Genomic DNA, 12,915 nt, shown 5'->3' on the forward strand with positions numbered 1-12,915 from the left:
CAACGCATTTGTTTTGTTCGTTTCTTTCTATGAATAATGAGATATTTTATGATTTCTTGAGGGCTTTTACAGCTGTTGCACTTCATTCTTGGCTTTCAATGATTATCGTGTGTTTGAAAATACATTTTGATATATTTAAATAGCTTTTGTGAGTCTAAGTGTGATTCTTTTGACCCACTATTGACCAATGGCTCTTGTTAAATAAGATGAAGGGCCAAAGTGGGCCTTCTGTGGACATATATAATACTAATAGGATAAGCTGAGGGGTCAAAGTGGCCCAAAGCGGGCCTATATGTCATCTATAAAATGCTGTGGAGCCAAAGTGGGCCCTCCTTAGGCCCACATGCTTCCTATACAAAAAGCTGAGGAGCCAAAGGGGCACTCTGTAGGCCTGCTTACCTCCAATAAAATACACTCTGTGGGCCTTCAGCCTGCACATATTACCTGTTAAATTAGCGAAGGGGCCAAAGCTGGCTCTCTGCAGACCTGCATGCCACCTATACAATACACTAAATGTAACCCACTAAGAGCCCACATGTCTTCTGTTATTAAATTACCCCCCATTAATAGAAAAGCATCGTTTTAAAATATTGCATAGAGTGACTGAACAAGTTCAACAGTGTGTTTGCGTAGTGACGAGAATGTGTGCATTTATTTTGAAAGCAGCATTGTTTGAATTCTGGTTTAGTTCTGTCTGTCTTTACGCAGCTCCCCATCAGTGTGTCTGCTGGCTCAGACACATGTGCTGCAGTTATATGTGCTGCAGTTTGATTTGAAACCGCGAAGAGGCCATGTTCTCTCTGTGGAGCCCATGTTGGTGTTGTTCGTTACGCTCCCAAAACTAAGTGATGATCATTTTCCATCAGAATCAGTTTTATCTGCAGTTTACAATCAACAGATCATCATGTAATCCATCTTCAATGTATTTGTCAGTAATAATGTGTCACTTTTTGCTGCTAAAAGATACTGACTGTATTTGTGCTCATTTATAGGCCTAGTTACCAAACTATATTGTTCTCATTTTAATTTCTTGATTTGAGGATTATTCTTTTGCCATTGAAGACTAGACATTTATTGGCCCGCCTCTGACATCTGACATATCTTCATCACTATAATATATTTGCTTGCGGCTTGAGGTTTCTGGTGATAATTACTGCACTATTTTATTATATTCAGCACCAAATAAGGTAACTTTTAACCCTTTGTTCTGCAACTAGACCCTTCAGGTCAGAGAATCAACCAGAATCTGGGCTTAACACAAAGAGGAACTGTGCAACAATTTGGAACAAGCTTCACCCTTTAATGTCAGTGCAGTTGTTCAAAAAGCTTTAACAAACCCACATAAACAGGCAGACATTTCTATAATTCTTTCTTTTCTAATGTCTTATTAGTGTCCTTTATTGTATCATTGTCTTCTTTTAATGTTCTATTGATGCTTTGCAATGTTATGTGAAGCCCCTTTTTAATCCTAATTCAGTGTGATTGCGACTTCATTCTTTTGAAATTGACCTGATGGAAATGATGAATGAATCTCACAGCAGGAAGCAACAGAGCAGCTGCAGACCTCAGTCCATAACTCGAATGCATTTTCCCCCAAACACAGATGTGTAGCTGTTCAGACACAGATAAACTCCATTTGTCTTGTCTCCTTCTTGGTTTAGTCTTAGCAGATAACAGCTGGTTCTTTCTCATTAATTTTCCAATTAGCCAATAAAGCTAAGTGATCCAAGTAAACACTGATTTCCCTCCCTCTTTTTTCATCCACATGGACCAGTCCACCTGCTCCAGCTCCCCTACAGCCACCACCTTTGGTCTGGTCTTGATGTTGCCATGCCAACAGGGACCTGAGCCCATCTGGATGCTGCATTCAAGCATATCTTTCTCCGAATTTCAGACATACACACACAACACAAAAGTTGATTAATAGGAGTGTCTGTTGTGTGTAATGTTGTTTTCCCTCTCTTTAAACTCATCTTTTCGATAAAATCTTTATGTGCTCACTGAACAGCTGTTTCCATGTTGCACAGAGAAAATAAGAAATAAACCTGTAGAGTGATTTATGTCTCTCTGGGTTTTTCACATTCTTACTTATCACTCAAAACATATAGAAATTTCCCCCTTGATAGAAAAAAAGAAAATGAGACCAGGGTAAATTGTTTTGAATTCAACTTGCTGGATTTGGCCACATTGCAGCTGCTATTAAGAATACTGGACAAGTTGGGGCACATGGTGTCTGCATTTTCAAGAATGAGTTTGGTTGCATTTCCTGATTTTCAACCTGTCAAAAAAGATGAAAACCAACAGTTTATCTTTCTGTGACACTCAACTTAATGTCCATAAATATGTTTAACATTTCCTCTGCTAAAAAGGATGAATTATGTTCTTTAAAAAAAAAAAAAAAGCCAGGCAAGAAAAAAAATCGAAGTAAATCGTACATTTGTTTGGGAATATTTTCAAGTCATTTAAGTTTTGGATGAGTCAATGTTTTGCTCGTGTATTTTATTAGTTTTGGGGCAACATTACAACATTGCAGCACAGAAGAATAAACCATATCAAGCCTTGGACACACATGCAACACTCTGCTTGTCGGTGGGATTAATTCATTATTGGCTTTGGTCCACTAATGGAATTTGTTGTTGTAAATGCGTGTACTACTCCTTTTAATTCATCCCTTCTCCTCTGCATCACACACTTCTTTCCATCTTACCCACCTCCTGACACCCTTTTCCATTATCCTCTGCTCTATTCCTCCATCCCAGCCTCCCCTGCTCACCCTCATTTTCATGTAAATTAAAATCGATCCTTCTTCCAGCACCTCTCTCTGTCCACTCATCATGCAGTATCCACCTATAAGTCACCATACTGTATACTGCAGGAAATGCAAAATATGGCAAAAATTTTATTTCTGCAAATATTAGAATATTTTAAATGAAATTAAAAAATAAGATTTATAAACACGGACAACCCAAAAGAAACGAGGTAATTTTTAACGCTAAGAAATCCAGTCCAGACCAATGACATATATACGTCATTGGTCCAGACCGTACCCTGCAGAAGCTGCTGCCATCTTGCGTACAGACTTGGCGCAGCTTTAATTGTGACAGTCTATGATTGTGACGTGTCACGCCGGGGTCTGATGGGAGTTGGAGTCAGAATGGATTCAGTACTTCCTGCTTGGAGGAAAACGAAGAAGAAATTTCGGTGGGTGGCTAAAAAGTTGTTCATCGTTCAAACCAGAGCACCTCAGAGGGAGAGAATTGAACACATAAACAGGGTAAGTGTGTATTTTTGTGACTATTTAAGTTAGTTCGTTAAGAAATTAGTATTTAGCTCATTTTGAACACGAAGCATCGAAGTTTTGTCAAAGGAACAGTCGCCAACTAGTGTGAAGTGAGCTCAGCTTGTCATGAGTACATGGAATATGACTCCAAACCCGGCTTTATTAATAATTTAATGAAATATTATTAACAGTAGCTCTATTACAGCACTTGGTCATTTGTTATGAGTTACAAAAATGCGCCTGCTGATGTGAGAGTTGCCGGTATAGAGAGGACAAACTGTTAAAAAATAGTTACCTGCATTTTGATTTGTCACCCGGCTACTAAAATAGAATTCACACAATAACAAAAGGTATTACGTGAGGAAGCAGAGACAAGTCAGTAAAGAAGCCAATATCCCCAAATTTCACATTTCACAGTTACAAGAGTTATTCCTTTGATTTTCTAATTGGAACTTCGTACTCATTCAAGCTCAGTCTGCCTTTCTTTTACATCTTTGTTTTTTTGGTTTGGGGATGCTTCATTATCCGAACAATTCACCATACAACAAAAATGTCCTGAACAGGAGTCACCACTGGAAGTTTATTGACTAAAAGTTTACTGCTACTGCTGTAGATGTTCTTGTCAGTGGAAAGTATATGTGTGGTTGGCAAAAGTCCTAAAAAAAATCATGATGAAATGCAACTTCTAATGCAGTTAGGAAGGAATTCTTGCTATGAATAGATTCATTCAGTCTTGGAAAATGTCATGATAACATGACTATTTAGATTGAATGGGATCTTTCTGCCCTTAACAATACAATGGGTAACAAAGCCATAAACCAATTTGGCCCAGTTTAGCTCAGTGAGTTACCTCGTGTTGTCACATGGATGCACGTCTCAAAGAAAGCACATTTCTACACACGTCACAAAATGACAGATAATGGGAGCCGCTGCTTCTATGATAGTTTATTTGTGATAAACATTTATGGATTTTATATTTTTAGATAAATAAAATTTCTTGAAATGAGATGACAGATACGATTTTAAACGTTTGGATCCATCATTTGTTTACACCCACCATTAAAACACACATTTAGACTTTTGCCATTACACCCAGAGAAGCTCTATCTTCTTTGTTTATTGCACTTCTTATCTGTTTCTTCCTCAGATGTCTTTGATGGAGCATAACTTAGTCCGGCCAGTGACTTCAGTGGCCTGGACCTCCAACAGCAGCACCTGCCCCAAAGACTTCAGCCTGGTAGGAACAGAAATATAGTTTCTAGCTTTATGTATAGTGCCGTATGTTTTATCAGTTATAAATATTTGCATGCATTCCACATTTCACTCAACAGTGAGAAGAGTTGTGTGAGAATTGCCACAAATCTTAATGGCTTTAGTAAGTAATGAGCCTGGACCGCCACTCCAGCACTGTGATGTTTGTTTAAAGGGTTTTAAATGAAGAAAAGCATACATGTAACTGGAAGGGCCACAACAAGAGTCGTATGATCTTTTTTCTTAACCTCAGCAAGTGTAGGAGCACTTGTATTTTCAGATCAACTTCACTTACTTGGAAGAAATTATGCAGAAATTATTTTTTGAAAGAAATGGTAAGTGGTGCTTTTCTATCTTAGTAGTACAAGAAATACCTCACAAAGTTTCCCACTGAATACACACCAGCAGTGGCAGAGCTGTTATTGAAGATGGTCACTCGCCACGATAGCTACCTTTGGGCTCAGTGTATTTCCAGCTGCCAAGCTTGCAATTAGTGGACATCCTGCTTTACCACCTGAGCCACAGCTGCTCAAAGAAAATTGCCATTGTCTTGTCTGCTTGTTACACAGGATTTTCTAATATTGAGCAAACAGGGAAATTGATTGATGTTTGCAATTTATTATTAAAATCTGTGACTTTTCGATTTTTTTGCATTCACAAATTAAATTCTATCAATCATGCTATAATCTAGTTTTATACAGAGATACATTACAGGCCACAGTGTGTCAACAAGATCCAACACTAAGAAAATGAGGCAGTAGTTTAGTAGTCACATGTTGTTTGAAATGTAAAGCAGGGCTGGTTAAGTGTTGTGGTGAGCTAGAAAGCTGACTTCTAATGAGAGAGACTGTCTTGTGTGTTGTGCAGCTGCTGTAAAAATCTGTGTTTGTGGTTCCAATGCTGTGCAGACTAGCTGTTTAACTGACTTTAAATTCAACATTTGACACTTGCTGTTGTCATGTGCTGTTCATAAACACTGCCTGCATCTAAAAAAACAGTTAGATATTCTGAATTGCATAGTTCAACCGCAGTTTGTTCTAATGGCCAATGTGAAGCTAATTGCAGTAGATTGGCTTAGACACTTTCTGCTCCAGTCCAAACCTTTCACGTCACCGCAAGCATCGACCGCTGTCATTATGCCCAGCTTCTCAGTTGTTCTTTTCAATCCCTGCTTTCTGCAGATCAGCATTACAGAAGACGGAGCATCAGCAAACTTCACCCGCAGCTTTGGGATGAAATCAGGATATTATCTCTGTTACAACAAGGTATCAGACAAAGTGGAAAAACTTCCATTATTTAATTCATTGATTACTTGTGGGTTTCTCCCAGCCAAACTGTATTTCTCTGTACAGGACTTGGCAGGGGGTATGGTGGTGACAGACATCCAGGTTATTTCAGACAAGGACTCCATTCCTCATGGCTTCTGCTATATACCAGAGCACCTCGAACCCAGTGAGTAAACCCACAAACTTTACACAAATTGCAAGATTATGCATCGTATTTATTCAGTGCTGATTTACAGCTGTCTGATGGACACTATCTGTGTTTGTGTTTCCAGAGGCCACTGTTTCGAAGAAGAAGCGGGTGTGTGTTCGCTTCGTCCCAGTGGGCAGTGTGGACACAGCTGTGTTGGATGTCAAACTAACAGCCAAAAGCAAAATGATGTTGCAGCATTATACATATGTCGGGTCAGTAGCATTCACATATAAAACCTCTGTTTAATTCTTGTTTTATCAAAGCATAAGTTAAATAAATACCACCTGGAAGAATGCAGTCAGTACTTCAGTGATAATTACAAAGTTCCTAATTTGTCATTAAATGCTCATTTTCTTCAGAGACATCCACGGCTTTGTGTTGTGGTGCAGAAAGGGATACTTTTCCAGCCCCATGCCCCAAGCCAAACCCCGCAGCGTCAGCCTGGACCTGCGTGGCCTCTCTTTGGATCAGCAGTCCGCTCCTCTACCCCTCAGACCCCGGTACAGTACTCATGCATAGTGCCCGAATTAGATAGATAATGATCATTTATGTCTCTCTGTAGAAAAATATAGGTTAAAAAAAGTTGAGAGAATGGCATTTTTATAACTCTACAGCTCAGTTTCTGTCCAGGACATGTTTTACTCTTGGTGTTAATGTCTTCCTGTTTGTTTCCGCAGCAACCCTCCTCCTCCTCCACAGCCACAAAGCAGACTAAGTCATAGACGCCACAGCCTCAGTAGCAAGGATGACTTGGACAAACCTGCAGACAGCAGTTTCCAGGGAATAACAGGTACTCTAAGTCTCTTCTTATACACAAAGACATTATTACTGACTCGTTAGTAATTCTCACCCACCGTTACTCTGTGCAGCTCTAGATGGAGTTCCATTTAGCCTCCACCCAAAGTATGATGTTCAAGCAAACGGGGCGGTATGTTTCAGATTTTCAACAATACTAATGTGATGGATCCATTGCATTGTGTTTTTTGCCTCACTTTTTCCTTCTCTTTGCCATGCCTCTCTTAGAATCCTCAGGTGAACTTAAACAATATCCGTATAAAGTCTCTCCAAGACATTGAAAACGAGGTAGGCTCACATCTGATAGTCGATTTAAGCCATGCGATTTTTCTTACGTCACAACGAGCGTAAAAAGTGACAATACTCGCTTTGTCCTTCTTTATTCAGTACAAGTACACGTTCGCTGTGGAGGAACACGCCGCCAAGAGGACCAGACCAACAGTAGCAGCAGGAGGCGCCTCAACAGCTCAGTGATCTTTGCACTTTTCCAAAGCAACGATATCAAATTTCTGTTCTGTTTTATTATGTCCACAGGAGGTTTGTACCAAAAACACCTCCAAAGAAGTTACTGATGAAGGATAATCACAGCGACGTTTAGGTTTATATTGAGGAGCTTTAAATGGCAACACATGAGACTGACTGTCCTGCTTCAGATGCACTTAGTTCACCATGTTAAATCTGTCCACAGAATTACCATGTTTTAGCATCCAGGATTTGTATTTGCCAAAAACAGTGCCTGTTTAAAGATGTTACAGGGTTAATGAATCTATGGATTTTTTTAAAAAAAATTTTTAGATTATCTGCTGTTCTTGAACTAGTCCTCTGCAGCATTAAGCCCAGTGCCTTTGAATAATTCAGAAAATTTAAAGCATTTGTAAGCTGAAAATAAAGTTGCTCTTTGCCATTTAATGTGTTTTCTGCATGTTCTGTGTAATGTCACCTGATGACTGTTACGCAACTTTTGTTTGAGTCACGAAGAGTTTCTGAAGCAGAGTGATTTTATTCTTTGGTGGATGAGCTTTGCTGCAGATGATATCCCAGTAGATACACTAGCATTCTTAAATGTACAATATTTCTTGTTTTATTCCAAAAAATAATATATCTTATTTTAAGGTGGATGGATGACAACTGTATATTTGCTATGTCTGTTTATATACTTAAGGATTTGTGGGATCAGTGAGCTAGAGTTGTTTTGTTATTTTTCCCCTGAAGCGAGGCTGTGTAAGGACCAAATATTTATCTGTGTCAAGTTATTGTTTTTATCGTCTCTTTTACTGCATGGAAAAATAAAAAAAAGCTAAAGAAACAATACTGCAAGTGTGTTGCTTTCATGTTGCTTTCACCTCAAACGGTTTATTAGAAGCCTGAAAGCTTGAGGTTGTAAATTGTCCACAACGCAGAAGAATAACCACAATGGCTTTACTGTTTTAGAGGACATAAACTCACCGACCGCTTTGTTAGAAATCTGTGAAATCTAATGCAATCCAATACAGCTACCACTATGAATTCTACTTTTATGAACCTTTTACTTTGTTGATGTCAAAAAGGAGATGAATCTACTCTATTAAAGAAGTTGGTACCAGTGGTGTGCTGGACTGTACGACATTTAATAATGTGCTCCTAATGTTTTGCTCACCCCATTAATATGCATGAGGGGTCAAAATATTAGGAACACCTTTAAATACAATTTAGTCCAGTACATCACTACTACTATTCATTACAACCTCAATAAAATAGTCACCTTTTTGACATCAATGACTAAAAACATAGAAATTTTGTAATAGCTGAGTTTATGGCAGAGCTATTGCATTGGTTTGAATGTTCCCAATAAAATGGCCGGTCAGTGTCATTGTAGTGGCCTCCTCACCTGAAGGTCAGAGAGAAGCTTGTATTCATTTATTCACTTTATCAGTGGGCCTATATGGCTCTAGTATCAACTCTTTCACTTTTTCTTTTTCTTTTTGACTATTTCTAACCAAGTTCTGCTTTTTCTGGTACAACACTGCCACCTGCTGTACTAAACTGGCCAATTATGGGGCGGCTGTGGGTCAGGTGGTACAGAGGGTCGTCCGATGATCGAAGGGTTGGCGGTTCGATTCCCGCTCTCGCCTAGTCATGTGCTGTTGTGTCCTTGGGCAAGACACTTAACCCACCTTACCTCCAGTGTTCTCGCACTGGTGTGTGAATGTTGGTGGTGGTCGGAGGGGCCGTAGGCGCGGATTGGCAGCCATGCTTCCGTCAGTCTGCCCCAGGGTAGCTGTGGCTACAAATGTAGCTTACCACCACCAGAGTGAGAATGTGTGAGCGAATGAATAATGATGGATTCATTGTAAAGCACTTTGGGTGTCTTGAAAAGTGCCATATAAATTATTATTTAAGTTTCTTTCATCATCAACATACATGATAAATTAATATTATTCAACCTATCATGTGGAGTGAGTCATTTTTAAGTTACTTCGCTTTGTGTCTTTTGTGATCAAAGAAGAGAATGGGCATAGCAAAACACTGTGCATTTATATTTAAGGCTGCAACTGAAGACTACTTTAATAATGTGTAGTTACGTCTCAGTCACATAACTACTTCATTTAGTTTTTCTAAAAAAATTTTTTTGCATAATACATTTATTGTTGTTGTCAATGTTCTGTCTTTGAACTAAGTAATGAATAATTTCAGAGCGATTGTTTGGTCAGGCCTGCTTTTCACTGACATATTTTTGTTTTATGATAAAACAAACACAGGTGATAGTGTTGGCACTTGGTGATGCTGACGTCTTTGTGAGCCCGATGACATTCATCCATCAGAAGTATGAAAGATTGAAAATATTTTGTGATTATGTGTTCTTTGTCACTGTTAAGAAGCACTGGTGGTTCCAGTTAGCACCTTTATTTCTCTATGTGTCGTTGCAGCTCTGTAATAACACCAATTATTGTACATGTAAGGCTAAACACAAACATCTGCAATTTAACTGTGTGTTTGTTAACTTATCAGACAATAGTTTGTAATATTTATTTATTATCATGCTCTCTTGCTTTCTTGATGTAGTTGATGTTGATGTTATTATTATATAGTCAGCAGTATTTTTGCTCTGCAGTTGGACTCATTTTAAGACATTACTTGTCTGTTAATGATTGAAGTGCAAGGAATGGTTAATAAATGACCAGCAACTATGCTCATGTGTTTGCTGTCCAACCGACACCTCATAATTTAAAGTCCGTAAAATACCATTTTTTTTTAAAAAAAAGAAAGAGATACTGAAACACAATTATTAAGTTCTTTACTGAACCAGGGGATCTATAAAGAACTACCTGAAAAATTGTTCCTTAAAGAACCTATTTTTGCTAAAGTCCTCCAGAGCACCTTTTATGACACCTGTAGAAACTATATTTTATGCTTGTTCGAGGCACATTTGGAGTTCTTTAAGGAGCCATTTTTAAAGGTTGTTCTTTAAAAATGCCTTGCTAAAATTATCTACGTGGAACCAAAAATGGCTCTTCTATGACATTAATGTGAAGAACCATCTTAGGTTCCAGTTAGCACCTTTATTTCTCTGTATGTGGTTACAGCTCTATAATAAAGCCAATTACTATCGTCGAAAAGCACGATACAAACTGCTGCAATTTAATTTAACTGTATATTTGTTCACTCAGCAGACTGCAGTTAGTAATATTTATGCGATATCACACTTTCTTGCTTCATTTGTCTTGCTAATTACTGTGATTTACACTGATGTAGTTATTATTAAATGGCCAGTAGTATTTTTTGTTCTGCAATTGGACTCATTTTTAACACCTTATTGTCTTTAACTGATTTTGAAAAAAATAAATGGTGATACACACGTGGACAAAATTGATGGTACCCCTCAGTTAAAGAAGGAAAAACCCACAATTCTCACTGAAATCACTTGAAACTCACAAAAGTAACAATAAATAAAAATTTATTGAAAATTAAATAATCAAAATCAGCCATCACTTTTGAATTGTTGATTAACAATTATTTTAAAAAAACAAACTAATGAAATAGGGCTGGACAAAAATGATGGTACCCATAACTTAATATTTTGTTGCACAACCTTTTGAGGAAATCACTGCAATTAAACGATTTCTGTATTTGTCAATGAGCGTTCTGCAGCTGTCAACAGGTATTTTGGCCCACTCCTCATGAGCAAACAGCTCCAGTTGTCTCAGGTTTGATGGGTGTCTTCTCCAAATGGCATGTTTCAGCTCCTTCCACATATGTTCAATGGGATTCAGATCTGGGCTCATAGAAGGCCACTTTAGAATAGTCCAACGCTTTTCTCTCAGCCATTCTTGGGTGTTTTTGGCTGTGTGTTTTGGATCGTTGTCCTGTTGGAAGACCCATGACCTGCGACTGAGACCAAGCTTTCTGACACTAGGCAGCACATTTCTCTCCAGAATGCCTTGATAGTCTTCAGATTTCATCATACCTTGCACACTTTCAAGACACCCTGTGCCAGATGCAGCAAAGCAGCCCCAAAACATTACTGAGCCTCCTCCATGTTTCACCGTAGAGACAGTGTTCTTTTCTTCGTATGCTTGGTTTTTGAGTCTATGAACATAGAGTTGATGTGCCTTACCAAAAAGCTCCAGTTTGGTCTCATCTGTCCAAAGGACATTCTCCCAGAAGCTTTGTGGCTTGTCAACATGCATTTTTGCAAATTCCAGTCTCGCTTTTTTATGAGTTTTTTTCAGCAGTGGTGTCCTCCTTGGTCGTCTCCCATGAAGTCCACTTTGGCTCAAACGACGACGAATGGTGCGATCTGACACTGATGTACCTTGGCCTTGGAGTTCACCTTTAATTTCTTTGGAGGTTGCTCTGGGCTCTTTGGATACAATTCCAACGATCCGTCTCTTCAATTTGTCATCAATTTTCCTCTTGCGGCCACGTCCAGGGAGGTTGGCTACTGTCCCGTGGGTCTTGAACTTCTGAATAATATGAGCCACTGTTGTCACAGGAACTTCAAGCTGTTTAGAGATGGTCTTATAGCCTTTACCTTTAAGATGTTTGTCTATAATTTTTTTTCGGATGTCCTGGGACAATTCTCTCCTTTGCTTTCTGTTGTCCATGTTCAGTGTGGTACACACCTTTTCACCAAACAGCAGGGTGACTACTTGTCTCCCTTTAAATAGGCAGACTGACTGATTATGAGTTTGGAAACACCTGTGATGTCAATTAAATGACACACCTGAGTTAATCATGTCACTCTGGTCAAATAGTTTTCAATCTTTTATAGAGGTACCATCATTTTTGTCCAGGCCTGTTTCATTAGTTTGTTTTTTTAAATAATCATGTTAATCAGCAATTCAAAAGCAATGGCTGTTTTTGATTATTTAATTTTCAATAAATTTTTATTTATTGTTACTTTTGTGAGTTTCAAGTGATTTCAGTGAGAATTGTGGGTTTTTCCTTCTTTAACTGAGGGGTACCAACAATTTTGTCCACATGTGTAAATGGCCAACAACTATGTTCATGTGTTTGTTAATTTCAATGCTCAAACCACTGTTTATTTGGGGGGAAGAGACTATTTAAAAAACATTTTAAATACATTATTTACTGAAATAGGTGGATCCACAAAGAACTACTTGGAAATTTGTTCAGTAAAGAACCTATTTTTGCTCACATCCACATCTAAAGTGCCTATAAGAGTCATTTTTTTTTAGTTCTTTCAGGAAGTTTACGGGTTATTTAAAGAGCTCTTTCCATAGATTAATCATTAAAGAACTTCTTGCTATATGGATGTGAAGAAGCATTTTTTTGTTTGGAGTTTGCACCTTTCCTGCTGTTCTGTAATAAAGCTAGGCACGTAAGTTGAGAGGCACAAAGCAAAGAGCTTCAATAAAAATTGTATTTAATTGCGCATTTCATAACTCTGAGTATAGCAGACTGTAATTGTATTATACATTATCACACTTTTTCTGCTTTATTTGTCCGTCTAGTAATTGCAGTTATTGTTATACAGTCAGTGCTAGTTTTCTTCCCCTTTTTCTTCTTTTTTTGCACTATAGTAAAGACTCTTGCAGGTCTGTTTGTTCTGCTTTCCGGAAAACGAGCTCTGATTCCAACCAGCTGTTTCCCGCCTCACACAGATCAGCTGC

General features: G+C 38.4%; 1 protein-coding gene across 1 annotated transcript; it reads left to right on the forward strand.

The window, feature by feature from the left end:
• Nucleotides 1-3,139: 3,139 nt before the first annotated feature.
• Nucleotides 3,140-8,111, forward strand: mvb12a (multivesicular body subunit 12A). Its single transcript, XM_022189433.2, has 10 exons — nucleotides 3,140-3,274; nucleotides 4,428-4,517; nucleotides 5,713-5,796; nucleotides 5,884-5,983; nucleotides 6,090-6,219; nucleotides 6,367-6,507; nucleotides 6,685-6,797; nucleotides 6,877-6,935; nucleotides 7,031-7,090; nucleotides 7,190-8,111. The coding sequence occupies exons 1-10, from the start codon at nucleotides 3,155-3,157 to the stop codon at nucleotides 7,274-7,276; spliced, it is 984 nt and encodes a 327-aa protein (XP_022045125.1). The 5' UTR covers nucleotides 3,140-3,154; the 3' UTR covers nucleotides 7,277-8,111.
• The last annotated feature ends 4,804 nt before the right edge of the window (nucleotides 8,112-12,915 follow it).

Source organism: Acanthochromis polyacanthus, chromosome 3 (genome assembly GCF_021347895.1).
Source record: "Acanthochromis polyacanthus isolate Apoly-LR-REF ecotype Palm Island chromosome 3, KAUST_Apoly_ChrSc, whole genome shotgun sequence".
Lineage (NCBI taxonomy): Eukaryota > Metazoa > Chordata > Actinopteri > Pomacentridae > Acanthochromis > Acanthochromis polyacanthus.